The sequence below is a fragment of the Carettochelys insculpta genome, chromosome 3 (assembly GCF_033958435.1).
Source record: "Carettochelys insculpta isolate YL-2023 chromosome 3, ASM3395843v1, whole genome shotgun sequence".
In the NCBI taxonomy this organism is placed as follows: domain Eukaryota; kingdom Metazoa; phylum Chordata; order Testudines; family Carettochelyidae; genus Carettochelys; species Carettochelys insculpta.
Window position 1 is genome coordinate 36848535 of NC_134139.1, and position 22618 is coordinate 36871152.

Sequence of the window (22618 nt, forward strand, 5' to 3'; positions counted from 1 at the left end):
AATCTTTATTTTACCTCAACTGCTCATTTTTATAACCATGAAATAGACTTTTAATTTAAAAAGTAATGAAAGATCTCATTGGATCTCATTAAGTAGGCTGTGATTATCAGGATAAAGATTTTAACCAACGTTTTCAAATTTCACTTTCAAAAGAAGCAATCAGTGTTTACTGTTGTAATCCCTCAAGCCCATCATTACACGGAAGAACAGATTTGTGGATAAGTTACAATCACAGAAATTGAAACTCTACCAGTCGGTCCTGGAGGCGTCTGGCAATACCGTCCATCCTTGTACAACAGTTCAGTTATCTAGTAAGACAGAATAATCGTACACTGCAGTCAAGAGAAGCAAGCAAGGACAAACAGTATCTGAAATTGAATTCTCCAAATAATAAACTACCTCTCCACTCAGGTATTATTCTATACTACACCATAGTAATTCACTAGAAAAAATAAAATACAAGGAAGTTTTTGGTATATAATTGTTTTTCCTTAAAAATATTTTTTGTGTGTGTGTGTGTGTGTGTGTGTGTGTGTGTGTGTAAACAGAAAACATTTCAGTTTTATCACAGTTAGGCTCTATTATATTCTGTTTATGCACCATCGTTCAGAGTAAGTGATCATTGCTTACAGCAATCATTAACCAATGTCGCTTCTGAAGTTGTTAAAACTATGTTCCAATTTGATGAAAAGCCTGAAACTGGCCCAAAAAGCTTCTATCTTCTTACAGTTTGAAAAGTGAAGCTGAGCAGAACAAGTGACGAAATGTGGCCCACACTGTTAATAAGAACATTTCTAAAATTTAGATGTTTTACATCAGTTGCAACCTTGGCTGAAAACAAGTAAATTCACTTGTTAGTGATACACTGTACATAAAAAGGACCAGAAAAAATTTAGTTCTTTTGTCTTAAATGTAAGTGTGTAAAGACTAATTAATTTGAAATTATTCAATTTTATAAGACTAAATGAATCAAAGAGTATTTTAGGAAAGGTATTCCTCCTGCTTTCCTTTTCTACCCAAACAGTTAATATAAATGCTTGACCTAAACCCAAAAGACCTTTTAAACATTTTTGTTTTTTTTCAGTACAAAAACACAGCCATTACATAATTGCTAATATCCTAACTTTGGTCTCTCTCAAGGATGTACATGTTTCATATGGAGCCTTTTCCTACTATGACGCTAGCATTAACAGCTAAAAATCAGATGAGTGCAAAAGATATCCACTTTGTTACCTACGTACAGAGGGAGCAAGGCTCTATTTTAAGTAAAGGAAAATGGGGGGGGGGTTGTCGAGGGAGGGGAATCCATCTTCACTTGCTAATACAAAGGAACAAAGTCAGACACCTGTCGTGGTCTGAAATGCCTACATTATATTCAAATTTCACCAAGAAAATAAAATGTGGAAAATTAAACTACAGCATTTTCTCCTCATTTTTTCCTTACTTGTCCTAGCAAAAAAGTCACAAGACCATAGAGCTCCAAAAATCAAATCCCCAAATGGAATGACAGAAATAGGTGAGAAGAAATAAGAAGAGTGACTATTACTTTTTTTAAAATATTGAACATTGTAAGAAGTTCTGTAAATTGAGATCCTGGGAGGTACAATATTTGTTCATTATGATGATACTTTTCATTTTCCATATGTGACTTCTTAATTTTAATACAGCTTTTTTCTAAAATTAACAAAAGATGCCTTAAGAAAAATGTATCTGCTTGTAAGTCCAGCAAACAACTTCAGCTCAGCTACTGTCACAAGAGAAACTGCAACCCATCTCCAGTTGCAGCTCAGGTTACAGACTGTTGCTTGTGACAGCATTATTTGGTAACACCAAAATTCTGCCCAGGTTCCTCCAGCAAAGTCTGACTTTCTAGTTCAAATCTTAAAAAGGCAAGCAAAAAAAACAACACACACACCACACCAAAATACCCTCCAAAAGATACCAAAAACTTCCTTTTGAAAAAAAGTTAGATTTTCCTTCCACACCCAAAAACTACAATAAAGCATGAAAACAATCTACTTTTACTTCACACTTCATGTTTATATTAGCTGATTTAGTCCCAAAGTGACATTCTATTTATAGTTTTGACCTCAGTTGTCCTCATAGACTAATTGAAACACACAAAATTGTCATAACATGCTGTGATCCATCAATACTTCTGCATGACACAGGATAGTAGCTTTAAAAATAAAACAAAGCGAACTCCTGAAAGCAAGGTGCTCAACTCAGCACAGTGAAAGCTTCAAACTAATAGGTCTGTTGATGCATCTCAGTCTGACCTACCAGTGACTTCACTATTGTGTATGCCGCAGAAACCATCCCAAATGTAACATAATTGGTGATACATGTGGACCACACTTGGAAAGACACAATGATCACAGTAATTTTCACTTGTGACTTCAGCTGGATGACTGCCTACACCTGGAATTTCCTTATTTTTGCTCATTTACATCAATTCCTCCATGTTACAACATAATAGTAACAGTGCAATGTTTTTCACATTACATTTTGTTTTTAAGTACTAGAAAACCTCTGAAGAGGAAAAGTCACAGGAATTGGCTCCTGAATTTACATAAAATCATATATTAAGTTTAGTGACCATTTAAACTATACAAGAAATTTTAATACTTGTTATGCTAAGAATTCACAGTAGTATTATGCATAAAACTAGAAGTGGAACTAATACCTCAGTTTTTATTCCAATATGCTTACCATACAAATCTACTACTACGAATGACCAGATTAAGTAACTTCTCAATGACAATGTTGTGATCAAAGATGTTAATGTCAGGATTGCCAGCAGCTGAACTCAAATTCACCGTAGTACGTTATAAACCTGCAGCGTTGAGGTATTTTATTTCTGAATGCATTTCAAATAGGTCTATTTAAAATTTCAACTTTACCATCATAGCCTACCTTGCTCCAAAGATATGCATCCTGAGACCTGAAGAGGGCAGCAGAGGATAAAAAATTAACAGCAATAAGATTATTTTTGAATTTATGTTTTTTAAAAAGCAAAGAGGATTGCCACTAATGAGCATACAGACTCTATGCACATAAAATATTCATCTTACACTAGATTTATCATTATTTTTGAAAGTTTACACAACAGACCTGCATTTCACATAAATACTTTTGTTTCTAACATGCATATTCATTTGTTTACCTTGTTTAAAAATGACTTGCTATACATACAGCTACCTTTAAGCCTAAAGTGAGGTTTACAAATGTATTATTCTAGCAGGTGATAACTGCGCTGATATTTTTACTTCAACATATTCATGGTTTCATTTACATTAATTTCAGACAAATACAGAACAACCAAGAGGTCATATTTCATGAAGACAGTATGTGGCATTTATTACTATGAAGTCCAGAGAACCAAAACACTAAAATTAGATTTCAAAAGGGGGTGAAAAATTTTTCTAAACATTTGTCTTATATATGCAACAAAAAAAGAGTAATCAAATCTCATAGTTCAGTTGTAAATGTGATTATATGAAGATTACAAAAAAAAGTTCTCTACTTTCCCACAAATTGTATGGTGTAATTGCATTATGGATGCTTTACATCATCAGGTATTTGTCACAGGACCAAAACTGAAGCAGGATGGCAGACTGCAAATGAGTTATTCAAACTAGTACAGCAATCCCTTTGTTCCTGTTTTACACGACGACAATGACAACAAACCTCACTATCAAGAAAATAGAGGTCTAAACCCACACCACCATATCAAAACTACCCATCACAATAGCAATAACTTTAATAAGCCCAAACAGCCAAAGATGTCAACTGTATTTTATTTTCTTTTAACCCTCCACCCCCATCAAGATACCAAGCTCTAAACTTAAAACAAGAACATGGAAATTATAAAGCATTCAGAAAAAAATAGTGTGAGTTTTGTTGTTCATTTTTTTTTTTTTTTTTTGTTTTTTTTAAATAAAGAGCACATTCAACTTGTACTTCACTTAGACTGACAGGGGCACAAAAAGGTTATATTAAAAATGAGTCTAACACAAATTTCTAGAGCAAACGAAACACTGAGGCTGGGTCTTATGGAGCTTTCCAGACTAATAATTGCTCTAACATGCCTCTTCACAGTGATGTCAACCAACTGATATTCTCTGATCACTTCACTTAAAAAAAAAAAGTTAGAAAGATCTAAAGTAATGTCAAACTAATCATCTGGGGATTCTTCTACCAAAATCTGTTGCACAAGGGGAGAGGTGTGCACATGTGGGGGGTGTCACGTTGTATGAAGACTCTGGCTATAATATTTACTTGTCAAAGTGAACAGGTAGTTCCAAAGCCTTTTGTGGAGTGAAGGGTTTGAAATCAGTAGTGATGCCATGCTGATGTGGAATTTCTTCTTTACTGGAGTTTACTCAACTCTCAATTTCCATTAAAAAATTCTAGCCATGACAAATGCAATCAAAACTGACATCTCAATAAGTAGTGAACTTAACTGCCCAAATGTCATTTAAATGGCGACACTGATACTGTCCATGACTCAAAGAATTATTATGAAGAACTCCACTATCTGCACATGGCTCATTTTGGTGCTAAGAGTGAATGGTGCCTACAAGATATCAACCCCAACTGCCAGTCTGTCCTTTTGACCCAAAGCCCAGAAGGGAAAGAGAGATCCTAGTGGGCATTTGAACTCCTCTAAGGGGAGTAAAACATACAGTTCTGCTTCTCTCACCCAACCAGCCTAAGCCCTCTCAGAATGTGCAGGAAAGAACAGCGTGCTCTTGCAGTATAGTCTCCTTCCAGGCTCCAGTGGCTACGATGACTCACTCTGCTAAATGCCATCTGCAGAGTTGGGCAGAAACTACCACAATAGTTACACAATTCAAGTTTTCAAGCTTTTCTTCCCAACTGTATTTTTAAATATAAAACTGAATTTCCAATATCTTCACATTACTCTGTGAGCAGAGGTCCACAGAACGTCCTTACAGTGCCCCTGCCTTAATCCAGCCCCACCTTGGAATATCCCAATCCCACTGAGGTGGAGACTGAGAAGCCCACCAGAATAGATTTGATGGCACAGTAATCCCTTGATTTATGCTGAGGGTGCATCCTGGGAAACCTCTGCATAAACTGAATTTCGCATAAATAGAAGGGGTGTTGCAGGAGTGGGCAGCTGGGGGAAGTAGGGGAGACAGCCACTTGGTCCCTGGCTTCTCCCAGCTGGGGGCACACAGCTGCTTGTGCCACAGTTTTTGAGAAAAGACACTGCAAGCAGCTGTGTGCCTGACAAGCTCCCAAGCTGGGAGGGCCAGAGAGCAGACAGAGGCTTGCGACACAGTTTCTCCCAGCTGGGAGAACTGGCGCCACAAGCAGCTGTCTGTCAGGGTGAGCGCACCTGACTCGCACCTGCTGCCCTTGACAGGAGTGGTTGCCGCCCCTGAGAGGAGCGGGAAACTGCTCCTGTCAGGGACAGAAGCCTGACTCATGGCACTCGCATTAACCTGAGACACGCACAACTTGACTGCGTATATCTCAAGGTCTTACTGTATTTTGAACATCTGCAGTCTGCTGTGAGCAGTTTTATCATGGCATTCCACATGAGCTGACAGCAGGAAGTTCCACTACTATTTTCACTGCTTGGATTTGATTGTGTACCAGTACTTGCAGACAGCAAGTACAAGGCTTTTAATGCATAAATTAATCAACTAGTATTTCTAAATTGGATGATACTATAGCAGACTTAGAAGGAACAATGATATATAGTGAACTCTTTCGCATCTGGCAGCCCCAGGACCAGGAGGTTGCCGGATATTCAAACATTGTGGATAATAGAGAGGTATGCCTAGCAATGCAGAACACAAAAGAAAAACAATATTAGATATTAAGAAACAAACATACATATACAGCTTAGCTAAGCCTCATTTAACATGTGCTAGTCAAACTAAATTCTACTTTTTCCATGGGTGAGACTGAGCTACAAGAAGTTATTCTCTATCAAGCTGGTTGAGCAGTAGCCTGGAACACAGCCAGCTGATACGGACCTCTACAGTTTTCACAGGAGTTTCTTTGTTGTGTGCTAATTGGCTGTCTGCTCCCACCCTCTTCTTAAATCTTTTCACTTCAGTTTTATTTCCTCTGCTCCACCTACTTGGATTCCTTTCCCTGTATTTTTCTTTAGCTTATCTCCTCTTGACAGACTGCATCTGGGACAAAAATCAAATTTATTAATATCGATTTTGTAACTCTGGAATTCATAAATTCAGTTTTCACTATCCTGACCTCCCCATGCGTTCCTCACAAAGTTGACTTATTGCTGTCACACTCAACTGGAAAAAATGGACTGTGGCAGTGGTGCATTGTAGGAACCTATCCCACAGTTCCCTCATCCCCGTAGCATTTTGTGTATGTTTGCTGGTCTTTGACATCACCTTCCCACATTGCTTAACATGGGAGGGGAATGAGGACAATGCAAACGTCCATTTTTTCTAGTCAGAAGGAAGGAAAAGTAGGGCATCGAAGATGGTAAAGTAAACAGAAATCTTTCTTCTGTAACACAATCAAGGATTTCACAAAAACCAGCAAGCAGGTGCCTTCTCAACTGGCCAACCACTGACTCTCCCCTTCCCATGACTGCGTCTGATCCCTGAAAATAATGCAGAGACAGTGAAAAGCTTGAAGAAAGAGTTGATAGTAAAGTTTTTGAAAAAAAAAAGTTGCTGAGGGGAGGGTATTTGGCTTCCCAGTTCATTATACGGCTTCTGTGAACACAGTGCCTTCTCAGCTGGCCCTCCACCCCCTCTTTCCTGCATGCAGGGGTGGGAAGTTTGAAAAGAACAGAAAAGGCTAGAGAAAGATTTCTGTCTTCCCTCTTCACTTCACAGACATTGCCAACGTGGGCGATGGCAGTGAAATTTTATACAATGAACTTCTAACAGAAACAGGAATGTCACCTGTCCCTCCACCCACTTTTCCCTGTGTTTTTTTTTTGGGGGGGGGTGAAGGGAGGGCAAAGAATGAAGAAAGAGGATAGGAAAAAGATTTCATATATGAAATATCAAGGAATTTGCAAAAAGCAGCAGGTGCCTACAATGGGCAGGAAGCCTCCGAAGATATTTCTGGTGGGGCTAAAGGAGGAGGAGAGGAGGGCTACGGTCCGAGGGTGAAATCTTCTACCGCTCCCTGAACATCCTAGCCACTGGGGGAAGCCCCCTCCCTGGTCCTTGTTGGAATGGGGGAGGGTTTCAGTGGAGTCCAGTTGAAGCAATCCCCCAAATATGTTAGTTGCTGGGCATCAATCTGTCAAATACCTTATTTGCCAGGGAGATCTCCCCAGGGCAGCAGCAAGGCCCCAAAAATACTTCTGGTGAGGGTCCAGTTGTAGTTGTCCCCCCTGGTGGCAGCAAGCCACCAAAAACCTTAGCTGCCGGGGGGGGGGGGGGGGGGGAGGAGAAGAGACTGCTTGTGTATTCTACCTCTTCTCCCACCCTGTCTTCTCTTTTTAGAATGTACGCTCCTCGTACCGGGAACCATCTACTATTTTAATTTTATGTAATACATAGTACAATGGGATCTGGGTTTTGGTTGGACTTTTCCACTAGGAGTGTAAACACAATTAAATATAATAATAAAAAGAAAAATCAAGCTGGAAATATTAACCAGTACCTCTACGGGGCGGCGGGGGGGGAAGAAAGGGTAGAGAATAGGTCAGGCTTACCTAACATGGTGGCTAAGCCTGACCTAAACATGACATTTCCAAATCATGAACAAGACTCTAAACAGTAAGGCTCAAACACTTGGAACATTGCAGAATTGTCCTCTGAGGAGAAGAGCTCAAACCATTTATTGATAGACTGTGATAATTTAATATGGAAAACTACAGGTTGAACCTCTCCACTCTGGCCCCCTCAGGAGCTGACCTGCACCAAACGAAAGAATTTGCCCAACCATGGTAGGCTAATATTATCTAGCAGCATTACCAACACTTCCACTGATAACTGGCCTCTTAAAAGACATATAAGGGTAAATTAGAAATAAACAGCACATAGAGCAAGAATTGGTGGCTGTAAAGAAACTTTATGGGACCACAGAAAATTGGCAATACCTATGATAAGTGGACTTCCAACCAACTAAAATCGTGCCAGATTACAGATGTTGCCAGTCTAGAGATTATTTGCATGAGAGAGGTTCAACCTGTTCTGAAATTTTATTACCAGTGCCTGCCCCTAACAATCAAATAGGAAAGCACAGTATTTGCCATACAATAGGAATATCTACTTGAGGCAAGGATAGAACTCACATTATACAGGAGGATTAAACAGAGTTCCCCAAATCAATGTAAGGTGAAAAACCTTATAGTTTTACTTCTGATAGATGAGATAATCCTTCTCAAAAGTTGAATATCTTCTAATGTATCTTCAAAACTCTTACACTGAAAACAATATTCTTGTTCACCATCTCCACCATCCCTGGGGGAGAGTGGGGGTGAGAGAAGCTCCACCTCTTGTAAGGCTACAAATGTACACTCATCCCTCGCTATACGAGCACAACCGGTTCCTAACTTTTTGCTCATAGGCGAAAACTCACAAGAGGGATACTACATTCCTATTAAAATGTGTAACAGTCTCTGACTGGTTCCAAGTGCTCAGAGAGGCAGCAGATGGTGCTGCTTTTGAAAGGTAAGCGAACCTAAGGTTGTGGGGCATTAAAGGCTAGGGGCAGTTTAGGGACATAAGTGGCAGGTGTGGGGGGGCAGGGTTCAAGCTGCTGCAGGTTGGGTCTGCGAGGCTGCCAGGGGTAACGAGGCTACGTCTGCGACAGTTTCAGTCTAAGAGGCCAGCAGGGTTAGGCTGCAGCAGTTCGGGTGTGCGGGGTGGCGGGGGATTTAAGTTGCCATGGTTCGGGCGTGCAGGGAACAGCGGGAGCTTAAGTTGTGGCAGTTTGGGTGCGAGAGGGATGGCAGGGGTTTAAACTGTGGCAGTTCAGGCCCGCGGGGGTTTAAGTTGTGGCGGTTTGGGCGTGGGGGGGTGGGGGCTGGCGGGGGTTTCGGTTTCAGTAGTTAGGGCGTGCGTGGGCTGGTGGGGGGGGGGAGGTTAAGTTTCAGTGGTTTGGGTGCACAGGTGTCGGTGGGGTGTGTGCGCGCGCGCATGCATGTTCAGTTTTGGCAGTTCATGTGCGCAGAGGTCAGCCGGGGGGTAGGGGAAGGTTAAATTGCTGCAGTTTGGGTCTGCGGGGCCAGCGGAGGGTTCAGGTTGCGGCAGGCTGGAACCGCGGGGAGGGGGTAAGTCTCGTATTAGCAGGGAGAGTTCACTCGTCCAGTGAGCAAAAGGTCAGTAAATGTGTCCCTCGTTTAAGCGAGTACTCATAAATAAAAGTACTCGTTTAATGAGGGATGAGTGTATTTAGTTTTGAAGACACTACTTAAAGAGACAGACTGGAACCTAGGGGCACAGCTCATTAACCCTCAACTGGGTATTAGGGAACTGGTTAACTTTCAGTGGCCATAAGGGGTAAAGCTTTGAGGAAAGCAAAGACTAGCATGCAACTAGCCCTGACTGATTAGGACTTCCCCTGGATTGCACTATTAATGTGACCAATTTCCCCATGATGCTAACTCTTGACCAAAGAATTGGAATAAAAAAAAAAAAAAAGATTGAATTGGGGAAAGATGTGTAACTTGTTGAGAGAAGTGGCTAGGAAAAATGAGTTACCTGCTTGGAAATGAGTTTTCCTGGTATTTAGCCTTGGGAAATGACTGGCAAGAGGGACCTTAAGTTAGGCTGCAAGCTCTTCAGGATAAGCCCTATGTCCAACTGTATGTTTGTACTGGTGCTAGCACAAGGAAGCGCCCCCCCCCGGTCCTGAATGCAGCAATTGCGGCTAACGTAATTAGAGTTCCATTTCTCTTTGAGGAAGCTGGAGCTTCAAGGGGGAGAAGAGAGAGGAGGTTCTGAACATAGATACGGTCTTCAGTGTACCAGTGTTTTAAAATCTGCTACATCAGATCTTCCAAGTTTTAAAAAAGAGTTCAAATTTGGCTAAGGTCATAAGGTTGCCCAACTTCCCCATGAAGCCTCTGAAGTTTCTATGGCAGTCCTAAGTCTGGATAAAAGGAAGAGGGTTGGTCAGATGAGCGACGATGCACCAACAGTAAAACAACAATACGAATGAAATCTGATGCCAGGATGACTAACTGATAAAAGATGCCAAATTGAACAATCACCCAAATAAACAAAGTCTGCAATACCAATTCAGTGATTGGGGTTGGATCAATAACTTTGCTACCAAAAAATAACTACAACTAATGCACGTACTATCAATCAGAACATGAAACATCCAAACACTGTGGAAAACTGGAAAGTTAGGAGCTGCTTTGAAAGGAGATGGAGAGATACTGATGTGGTTTTCTTGGACTGGCAGAGATGCACTGGATGGCATTGGGAGAGATGAGCGGTTGCAAAGTCATTTGGTCAGGGAACAAAAGGAAGCATGAGGCAGAAGTCAGATTCTTTCTTTGCAAAAGAACTAGAGCTGTGGTGACCAACATACTCTCCATTCTCCACGAGTAAATTATGGTGAATGCAGCTTGGCAGGCTGGTGCAGTGGTTCTGACAGTGGCATGGGCATTGTGTGGTTCTTAGAGCTGTGCAGCCAGTGCAGCACTGGAGGCCTGGCTCGGGGCTCTGGTGGAGCAGGTTGGGCAATGCAGCTTGGGGCTCCATAGGTGCAGTTCTGGCAGTGAGGCTCAGGGCGCCTGGCATGGCATAGGTCAGGATTCCATTGGCTTGGGGCAACGTGGGTCTGGTGAGTCACCAGCAGTTTGCTTGTGGGGAGGGGGTTGGGTGCCTGGCTGCAGGGAGGCATGCAGCAATCTTCTCAAGTGCTTTTGGACACCACTGTGCTAGAGGAACACTGTTAGGATACAGACCAGTGGGTGTGGGAATGATGGCAGTGAGATTTGAAGCAAAAGTGTTCAACATCTCAGTTGTTCAGATGTATGCACCCACACTGGATAGCATGGAGGAAGAGATTGAGCTATTCTATGAAGACTTGACAAAGAAGGTGGAGGAGATACTGAAGAGGGATGTTTTGTGCATCAGAGGAGATTGGAATGCAAAGGTTGGGACAGACGAAGGTTGGGAGAGAGTCATGGGATGGTTTGCATATGGAGGAAAACACAAACAAGGCAAGAAACTAATAGACCTGTGGTGTCCAATACGCTTCCTCTTTGCCATGTGGTGAATGGGGATCCAGGATGTGGCGAATCCAGCTCAAGAGAGCCACACACACGGGGCACCAACCCATGCACACACCCCACAATATGGTGGTGGGGCAAAAGCATGGTGGAGGCAGCTCCTCTGGGCTCCAGGGCAGCTCGCGTGGTGGTGACAGTTCCAGCTGCGGTGACTAACCTCATGCCAGGTTTGTGCCCAAAGGGGGACTGCCTGGCTCCAGGAGGCGAGAGTGGTGGCAATCAGGTGAGTTTGTCTTAGACACCACTGTACTAGAATTTACTTTGGAGCATGAGATGGTGATCTGCAACATGAGATTCCAACAGAAGATCTGTAAGAAGCGGACATGGCAATCGAACGACGGTAAGTCCAAGAAGATGATACATATGATTTGGATAAGGAGAAGATGGGCAACATCAGTACAGCAATGCTGAACTTTTCAAGGAGTGGATATGGATTCGGACCACAGTCTAGTGATCACAAACATCAAGATGAAACTCAAGAGAAAGTAGAAGACAGTCCAGGAGATGAAGAGATCTGGCGAGGCTAGGTGAGGAAGAAATAGGGAATGCATAAAGAGCAGCGTTCCAAGAGATCACAAAATGTGGGCACAGAGAAAGACCTAGATAAGAGAGTTGAAAGGATAGCCACAGCGACAGGAGAGACAATTTGAGCAGGCATTTCTGGAAGATAAGAAGATCAATAAGAAGTGGATTACACAGGAGATGCTGAAGTTGGTTGAAGAGAACAACCTGTTGAAGATCAGAAGCAATGTTTCTGAGAGGGCCTAACAGTAATGTAGATGAAATGCAACGAGGTAAGAAGAGCAGCCAAATGGATAAAGTGAAATGGTTAGAGGAGCAAGATGAAGATAGAGAAAAGTATTATGGTGACTGTAAGATCAGGGAGGTGTACAAGAGGATCAAGATTATTAAAATCAAGTGGCTGCTGAAGCAGATAGTGATCAAAGACGAGAACGATGAGGTGCTCATGAACAAAGAGAAGGTTCGTGCAATATCTCATCCATTGCTGTACAACCTGCATAAAGCACAGTTGAACCCTAGTGTCTCATCAAGACCAACTGAACAACTGAAAGAGATATCACCAGTGAGCATCAAGACTGAGACCAATATTCTGGAGGAGGAATTAGAAAGAACAGTGAAACGACCAAAGAACAACAAGCGCCCTGGAAATGATAAGATCACAGGACAGATGATCAAATACCATGGCAAAAGTGTGATACAGGAAATACACCAATTATGTAATATAGCATGGTAGGAAGGGACAGCACCTCAGGAATGGACGAGATCTGTGCTAGTGAGAATACACAAGTAAGGAAGTGTATCAGAGTGCAAGAACTACAGAATGATTGCCCTAACGAGTCATCTAGGCAAAGTGCTGATGATGATACTCACAGAGACCGAGACTGCAGATAGAAGAACATCTAGCAGATGAGTAAGCAGGATTCAGCAAACACAGAAACACCATACAGCAGATATTGGCACTAAGATAGCAGAGAAAGCTCGACGAAAGAACAAGAATATCTACAATTGCTTTGTTGATTTTCAGAAGTCATTTGACAGTATAGATCAGAAAGTGCAGATAGGATCGACCTAGAGAATGGAGATAAATTCACATATCTGGGGAGCAACATGACATATGATCTAAACTGTAAGAAGGAAATAGCCACTAGAATAGCAAAAGCAAGAATGAGTTTGAAGGTGATGGATAAGATCTTGCAAAGCAAAGCAATTAGCTTAGGAACAAAGCTGTGCATCTTGAAAATGTGTGTATTCAGCAGCATGCTGTATGGATGTGAGACATGGGTGAAAACGAAAGATTCAAAGAGGAGTTGTTATACAAAGATCCTGAGAACACGATGGATACAGAAAGTCACCGATGAGGAATTATATAGGAAGATACAGCTGAAAGAGAACCTACTGCAAAAGTTTATACAAACGGAAGCTACAGCTATTTGGGCATATCTGCAGAATGAACCATCAACGAAAAGTCAAGACCCTGGTATTCAACATAATGGACAGCTCGAATAGGAGAGGCAGGCCCCACAGAGAATGCGTAGATAATATAGCAGACTGGTACAGAGCTAGTCGACAGAAACTAAGCCACTCCACACTGGACAAGGAAAGATGGAAGGAAATAGTGAGGGAGGCATCGGACACCAAGGGGCATTGGCCGATGGTTGTTGATGATAAGGTTACCACCATTAATTGGTTTCTACATATTTGCCAGAAGTAGCATTTTAGGAAAAGATGACCCTCCTCAACCCAGACTAAAATAATGGAATAGTGATGGTGTTTCATCGACATGGCTCAAATTAGTGCATGTAAGTCTTTGCTAAATAAGCTCTGATATGACAAATGATAGACCTCCCCCAGATTTCTCTCTCCATTACCCAGCTCTGCTTCAACTAAAAAACCAGGAGTCCAGAGCCAAAAGCCAGTGATCTCCCCTGTGACCACTAGATGGCGCTTCAGCACCATAATTTCCCATTCTCCAACTTTTCCATTACCTGATCTAGTCCCAGTCCCAATTAGAGCAGATAAATAGTATTCTGATTAATTTATTACAATTGTCACACCACACTTTATAAACCCAAATTAAGACAAATTCCTAACCAAAAATGCTTACAAATGGACAGACACTGGAGAACAAATAAGAGAGATGTTACAACATGATATGTAGTGAACTACTAACTTGTGTCATTAGTATTTCTGTGGTAAGTCACTGCCTTCAAAGCAGCAGATTCTCAGGAAGGAGTAAGTGGGTACAAGAGGCAAATTTTTTAATTCCCAAAAACAGGTCTTACACTTGGAAAGGTTTACTTGCAATTTTGAGATTAGGTGCCTTTCACAAGGCATCCCCTGAATTTGAGATAGTGTCTCAAAAGGCAGACATAACCTCCACCCTACCCCCACAAACATATAACAGATCCTATTTTGAGACAAAATCCTTCTACAAAGCATTTAGCCCATGCTCCATTTCAAGTGTTATATAACCAGAAACTTAACTATGGGTCCACTGGCCACTGGATGAATTTATCCCTGACCTACCCCCAACCATCAAGCATCCTCCTCAATTCAAACAAAGGGTTAGAAGTGGAAGATTATGTATGATGTCTGAAGCAATTTCTTATTTCAAACACGTAATACAAAGACAGAACAAAAGAAAACATTTCTTCATAACGTGGGCACAGTTGCTTGAAAAAACATGAAAGGAACACTGAAAATCAGCATTTTGTTTCTAGCATTTATAGCATATTTATTTTACCATATAAATACTTAGCACTCATGTACTGCTGTTAGTTTGTAGAATTAAGAGTATGTTACAAATGTAGCAAAGATTCTTGTACTACAGACAAGGAGAATAAGGTACATGGAGGATAAATGACTTGTGTGGTCACTCTCTAATCCAAAGAAGGAACTGTGGAAAAAAACAAGTCTTTTTAATCCCATTCCAGTGCTCTATCTTCTGAACCATGCTGCATCCCAGCTGTGCCATGCAACCTAACAGTTCTGCCTTCAATAACCATAGAAACAAATATACCTTACAAGACACCAACATTTTCTGCTTACTTTGGCTACATCTAGACCATAGCCCTACCTTGGAATAATTTAGAGAGTTTATGCCATGCCAAAAGTGTAAATTATTTCTAGTTACCTTATTTTGAACTTGGTGCTATCCAAACACCACCAAAATTCAAAATAAGGGGCCATTTTAGGGTTTCTACTACTCCTCTCATGACAAGGAGTAGTGGAAATGGAATATCACACTTGAAATAGCCTCGCTATTTCGAGCGCAGCAAAAAGCCCTGGAGTTGCAATTTCGGGACGCATGCGTTTCCCCAAACAGCAACAATCATCTAGACATAGCCTTTTTGAATAGTTTGAAAAGAAATAAGTAATTTTCTTCTAAGTCAATTTCTACACACCAAAGCAAGTACACAGTACTGAGGGTTGTAAACCTTTCTTGGCTTGTATACAATTATATTTTCTATTAGAGTACCAGCAGAAACGCAGAAGAGTGACAAGAAATAAAATAGCTATGGTCATGGTCTCCAGTAGTTTTACACTCATCCAGTTGCATGCAGCTAGTGTTATTCTATTAGACTAGGAAATGGGGGGGAGAAAGGGGTGATAAAGCACTCTAGTGAATTTAAATGGAGTGCAGTGTAGCAGGACAGGGAGGAATGCTCTGGGCTTTTTGACCTGTTGATGGGAACCAACTTTCGTTAAGTAAATTTTCAGGCTTAATAACGACAAGGAAAAATTACAAAAGGTTAGGCTGTGGGAGGGGAGATGAGATCAATAACAAAGAAAAAATAAAGAATTTATGAAAACTTACCTTTTAAAGGCCCAAATGAGACTGCCTTTAAAATTAAACAAATCCAAAGGCGGCATACTTGGTGAAGACACTGTAAAGATAAGATATCCCACTAAACATTTATTTCTTTAGAAAAGTTACCTGGTCAACAACAAGGTCTAACAGAAAAGACAGTTTTCCTGTTATGAAATAAATAATCAATCATCTTTATTAACCACCATTAGATACACAGGAACTAACAGATGCTTAATCCAAAAGCAAGATCCTATCCCTAGAAGTGGCAAGAACTAGATAAAAATCCTGTAGTAGGCAGTTGTTGGATAATCTATCTTGTATAACAAGTACTATCCTAGTGTCTAATAGTAAGAGAATGGTCCAAGACCTTGTCTACGCTGAAGTTTTATCAGCAGAAGTCAAATTTCATAGACAAAACGGTGGTGGGTGCACATACTGCAGTACTCCTTTGGCCAACAAAACTCTCCTGCATTGATAACAAAATAAAACCACACTGACAAAAGGTGAAGAGTGTTCTAAGGCAAAGTCATATATCAGTGTAGGCACCACTCAGTCACACTGCAGTAAATGGCCTCCAGGAGGTATCCTAAAATGCTCATTCTGGCCACTCTGGTCAGCGGTTTTAATTCTGCTGCCGTACTCCCAGTTACACAGGCACCCATCTGTCCGTCTTCAAAAGCCCAGAAATTTTTGAAATTCTATTAGCTCAGTGTGAACAGCTCACATTGCGTCTTCTCAGCTAATGCTAGAGGCTCCAAACATCATACGCACTCCCACTTAAAGCATACCAGCACTGTTGGACGTACTGAGTATATGGCGGGGAGGCTGTGCAGACGCAGCTCCACTCCAGCCAGAGGCATTTTGCTACCTACAGGCAGATTTTTCTCATGACATGTTGGATAAGGGCTACAAATTGGACACTTAGCAATGCCAGGCAAAGAAAAAAAGGAGGTAAAGCTGTTGTTCAAGGCAGCAAGGGAAGCAAACCATTGCTCATGATGGGACTGTATCTTTGTCAGCAACTCCATGTCTACGGCCAAGAGACTTATAAATATTTCAAAGGTGTGGACAGTGGACCTGGCCTCAAGGAGAAAGTTGTCGATGACAAGGTTGAGTTGGAGGACAATATGGAGCACACAGCTGGGTTGTTCAGTGGCTGGAGGGGGCGGGGGAATGTTCTTCCACTCTGAAAAGGGTCAATGACCTCAGCAATCAATCAATCAATCAATGATGCACATGATACAGGAGAGGAGAGGGCAGTAATGTTTTTGAGTTGATTCTGCTACATTCTATGTGGTAGAGCCAGCCTGTGATCTGTATACTGTAGAAGTGGAGGGTGAAGGGACAGAAACAAAAAAAGACTAGTTGTGTTTGAGTGTGCACCACATTCTCCGTTGCAGCTGACCAATGCAGAAGAACAGTGTGTTAATGCACACCAAGATTTTTTGGAGAAGCCTTCCGAGAGATCTCAAGGAAACTTCTGTAGGTACTCGCCAGTCCTCTGCTAACAGGTTCTTGGGGAAACTTCTTTATTCTTTCCCCCATTGTAGACACTCTTCTGCTCCAATTGGCAATCACTTGTGAAGGGATCAAAGTGGCACACAGCAGAGCAAAGGAACACACGTGCAGGAGATGCACACCTAGAGATAACAGTTTCTATGACTCCTACCTGTGGAAAATGGGGCAGAATTTATAATATTGTCCCTAGTCATTGGCACTGATCTCCTTTTAAAAAAACAACCACACTAATTCTTTGCCCTATCTTGAATGCCTAAAGCTCCACCCAGGATGAACTCAACATGATTAGGGCATTTGCCAAGGGAGTATTTTAAAAGCAGCATATTTTACTATAAATGGCTCGATGCTTTGCTCATGATTTTGTGTATTGTCTCCTGTGTTTCTATAGATATGATCTTCAGGAGAGTCCCCTATACACCAGAAAAGCAACTCAACCAGATATGAAAGAGACCAAAGTGGAGAAGTAGGACATGTCCTGAGAGGTTCAGGTCCAATCTTCAGACATCAAAAAAGAAGGCAGAGAATGGAGAGAGACCCTGAAGGAAAAACTTAACACAGAAAGGGAGAACAGAGTGATAAGCATACTTTGAAGGACCAGGAAAGGATGATCAAACTGATGGATGAGCAAACAAAGACGATGAAGTCCCTAATCACGATCCAGGTTGAAGATGTGCTCTTCATGTCTCTGCTTCCCCTTCCCACCTCAGCCAGTACAGAACTACTTTCCATGTCCTCCCCAAACTCCTCTCAAAACACTGCAGTGTCCCAGAAGGTCTCAGTACTCAGTTCATTCCATCCCTTTAGACAGCATCTAAAGTGACAGCAGAACTTACACACACGTCGGAGCTTACGCTGCCCTCTCCTCTTCTCTCTCTTCCCATCAAGACTTTTGTATTATTCATTGGTATTTAATAAAAACAAAATAGCTGAAAGATAACCAGTCTGTCTCCTATTGGTGGCAGCTACTGACAGTAGTAATACATAGCGGCAATTTGATCACATGCTGCCCACTGTGGGCGCTCTGCTAATCAGGTGGATGACACCTCAATCTCGCCGGCGCAGCCACCCAAATGCTCATCTTACAGAGAACATTGAATCCCACCATTAGGTGCTTGTTTCCCAAGCGCAAAAGTGCCAGTCCATCAGGTCCAAATGTTCGATGAATGCCAAAAATAACTGGAGTTATTTCTTTCCAATACGCACAGTAGGTCAGGCAACTCTGACTCCTCTTCAGACTGGGACCTCGTAATATACTGCATCACACACACAAAGAAATTGGTTCCTAACAGTGATCACAGCCATAGAGAGCAGAGCAGGATCCATCCTTTCAGACAGAGATGGCGGGAGCACAGTAAACAGAGGCTACTGAAAAATGCTCTGAAATGCAACTGGAAGCCCATGGAATGCCGGAATGGAAAGAACAGCATTGTGGGATGTTGAGCCCAATCATAGGATACACTGCTGTCAAAACCCCCTTCCCAGAACTCCTAGCTGCAGAAAGCAGAGGGGAGCACAGTGACACAGCCACTCACAATGTACTGCTCTCACTGATGATGCCAGAGTAGCAAGCCTGGATGTGCTACGCTGACAGGAGTACAGTTACGTTATTTGTGCATGTACATACTATGCTGATTTTTGACTGCTGGCATAATTTCATTTGACAGAGTTCTGCAGTATAGGCAAGGTCTAAGCCCAGAAAAACCATTAGGTTTAAGACTCTATCCAAATGTTTTCTTGTTATGGCCATTATCTGACAATTCTGGACATTCTTGTTATCCATTTAAAGAGCCAATCCATTACGCATCTTGTTAAGTTTTCAGACTCATTGATATCCTAGCATGATGAGTTCAGTCTCATTACCTCTTCTGAGAAAAAGGTACTTGTTTGAATTTACCAGCATTTGTTTGAATTTGTCATTTTTTCAAATGAGTCTACTCTTCCGTAAGTGCCAGTGAGAATTTGACTCCGTTAAATCTCATAAATGCTAACAATTTACCTGTTAGTCCTGTACACGAGATAGTATAGGGAAGATACGGACTGAGAATTATAGAAGTTAGCGCACTTGTGAAAAAAATGCACCGAGATTAAGAACCTGCTTAGATAAGTTAGGATGGTGGCATTTGTCCAGAAAAGAGAACACAAATTTCAGGGGAAGCAACCTGAAAGTTAGCACATTTTAACCAAATTAAAAAAACTCTTCCAAGTACAAAAGTAGGCTTGGTAAATTTTGGTTGTTTTACAATCATCTTAGTTTTTGAACTGTTTTCTCCTTCCAGCGTTCCCTAGTAAATCACCCACAAACAAAGGAAACTAAATAAGTACACAGGAAAAACTGAAACTGGATTAACTCAAGTGTCATACAATTAACTAAGTAAATCACAAGAATGTGATACAGAAAAATAATTTTGCTTATATAACTCTTAAGTACTACTTTAATAGGGGGTGAAAATTTCAAGGAAAATTGTGAAATTAAAATTAAATACCCCTTTAAACTCATTTATATTTCTAATTTATTCCCCATAACCTCTTGTTTACTGGGTCCTTAGCTGAACACCCCTGAATTTCAATCTACCTTCCAGGAAGCTGGCTCCCACTCCAACATAAGACCTCTCTAATCACTGAGCAACAATGATGCATTCAGGCTTTGCATGAAGCAGGTCCAGTTTTCCAATACATTGTGGTTTTATATGCAGTTTTCATAACCTGTTAAAACGGTTCACAGTTATTAGTGTAATGAAATTAACCCCATACAAAGGCTGAATGCATCACTGCTTTTCAATGAGGGCTGGGATATCACCAGCATGAGATTTATAGGTATGGAGGTAGATAGATTTGAAAACAGGAATGTTCACCTGGACAGAAACAAAAACAGACAACCCAAAACCTGAAATGTTCGTTTGGAAGATAACCTTTAAAGTTGATTTTTACAAAATCCCCAAGCAAAACATTTTTCAATAGCATATTAAACTTTCTTCTCATAAAAAGACTAGCATAAAACACCTCAGTACGCTCAGCTTCTGCTGACAACTGGCAACCTGGGGTTTCCGTAGCAACAAACAAATCTGAGAAAATCAAAAGCTGACAATGAAGTGGAATGGTATGGCATGATAAAGGGGAAAAACAGTTCTCATCTATGCTGCCTTATGCACCCGGATTCTTCAACTGATACTTCACAGTTTTCATCTTGTCAATAACAGAAATCCATACGTATTGCGGATAAGAAGCAGAATCAATACACTTTGATTAACATTAATGCTTCACCTCCACTGACTGCACTGGTGAGACGCTCAAACTTTTTTCTTCTGTAAAACTGCATTAACAAATTTATATTTCTATTGTCCGTGTCTTATTTTCTGGGTGCTGGTGTTAGTTAACATCAGGCCTGCATTAACTCTGCAAAAGCACTTTCCTTTTAAATTAATGTCTTGCAAGATAAACATTTGCATGCTTTGTTCAATTACAAACCATATTATAGGAGTACTTCTACAAAGATTGTTGCTGATGTAATTAATGTTTCTGGCTAAATAATATGCTATTGAAAACTACATGAAGAGCAACAATACAAAGCCATTGTTACTAGATATATCAAAAGTTGATCACTATAGCCAAAGTTACAGGGAGTTTGAGAGGGAGTTCTCCAGGTAAAGGAGAAGCAAATACAGGACTCTTATTATTGTATCTGGGGCTTCCTGGCTGTGTCGTTTTTCTGCGCTGTGGTGTGTGGTTTTTTTTTTTTCCCTCCTCCTCCCCCCATCCCCCAACTGAAGGCTGACTGGGTTTCGCAGTTGGAAACTGTTGGCTTCTAAATAAGCTTGATATCTAAAAGCCTCTGCTGATTGGCTGAGCCTCAGTAAGGGGAGGGACTCTGAAGCAGTTCAGGGCTTTATAAAGCAGTGTCCAAGCGAACAGGTGAGCTTGTGAACAGGGCACTGCAAACAGGGAGTTTACAGAGGGAGTTTGGAAGGGGCCTCTCTTTTAAATCCCTGTTCTAGGATGGCAGGCGTGGATAGTGACAGGTCTGCTGCTGCTGCTAACTGCTCGGGATGCGCCATGTTTGTCTTCCTTGCCAAGGGAAGAAGGGATTTCGTCTGCACTAAGTGCAAGCTGGTCTCCATTTTAGAAGAAAGAAATTAGAGGACTGGAGGCTCAAGTGTTGACCCTACGCTCAATCAGGGAGAATGAAGATTTCCTTGACAGAAGGGAGCGTTTAGTCTTGCAAGCACGGCAGGCAGAAGAATCAAGGAGGGGAGTAAGGGATGAAGTGGAGAACTGGCAGCATGCAACTTCTAGAAGAAAAAGAAGGCCGGTACACGAGTCCCCCATCGATACAGAGATAAGTAAACGCTTTCAGGCTCTCTCCACTGGTTTTGCAGTGGTGCATACTTTGGAAGGAGCCTCACAGGAAAAAAAAATCGGAAGCGTAGTCCTAGGGGTGGGGGTTCAATGACCACCATTTCCCTAAGAAAAAGACGGGTGCTGGTGGTAGGGGACTCCCTCCTAAGAGGGACTGAACCATCCATCCGCTAACCAGACCTGCAATGTCATGAGGCGTGCTGTTTACCAGGAGCTCAAATTCAGGATGTGACCGAGAGCCTTACAAAACTGCTCAAGCCTTCAGAATACTACCCCTTCCTACTTCTGCATGTGGAAACTAACAATATGGCCAAGAACGACCTTGAGTGGGTTACTGAGGATTATGTGGTGCTGGGAAGAAGGGTCAAAGAATTTGGAGCACACGTGGCGTTCTCATCCATCCTTCCTGTAGAAGGGAAAGGTCTAGGTAGGGACCATCTAATCGAGAAAGTAAATCATGGTTATGCAGGTGGTATCAGAGAGAGGGCTTTGGATTCTTCGATCATGGGACGCTGTTCTGGGCACAAGGATTATTGGGAAGAGAGGAGGTCCACCTAACCAAGAGAGGAAGGAGCATTTTCGCAAGTAGGCTTGCAAACTTAGTGAGGAGAGCTTTAAACTACGTTCACTGGGGTATGGTGACCAAAACCCTGTGGGTAGAAAGGAACTTGGAGACCGGGAAGAAATGCAAAGAGGAATGTACAACAAAAGTGGACCCCTGGTTCGAGTAGTGAGGGCAGGGAGATCAACTGATTATCTAACATATTTGTACACCAATGCCAGAAGCCTGGGTAACAAGCAGGAGAAATTAGAAGCCCTGGCCTGGTCCAAGAACTATGACTTGATTGGGATAACAGAGACTTGGTGGGATGACTTGCATGACTGGAGCGCTGTCATGAAAGGGCATAAACTGTTCAGGAAGAACAGGCAAGGCAGAAAAGGAGGAGGAGTTGCACTGTATGTAAGAGAGCACTATGATTGCTTGGAACTCCATCCAGTACACAGAGGGAGAAAAGCCTGTTGAGAATCTATGGGTCAAGCTTCGTGGTGTAGGCAGCACTTGGATATGTGGTGGTTGGTGCCTGCTACAGGCCACCAAATCAGGATGATGAAGTAGATGAGGCTTTTTTTGGAAAACTGAGAGAAGTTTCCGGATCGTGGGCTCTCATTATCGTAGGGGACTTTAATTA

The 22618-nt window shown here is 41.8% G+C and overlaps 1 protein-coding gene across 3 annotated transcripts in view; it reads right to left on the bottom strand.

Annotated features, from left to right (window-relative positions):
• LRPPRC (leucine rich pentatricopeptide repeat containing) overlaps positions 1-22618 on the bottom strand; it is a 160854-nt gene that overhangs the window by 85583 nt on the left and 52653 nt on the right. For all 3 annotated transcript variants that reach the window (XM_074989616.1, XM_074989615.1, XM_074989617.1), the window contains 3 exons: positions 15564-15633; positions 2917-2944; positions 251-308 (listed from right to left, as the gene is read on the bottom strand). In XM_074989616.1, the coding sequence (XP_074845717.1) occupies positions 251-308; positions 2917-2944; positions 15564-15633 (156 nt within the window). The remainder of the gene's footprint in view (positions 1-250; positions 309-2916; positions 2945-15563; positions 15634-22618) is intronic.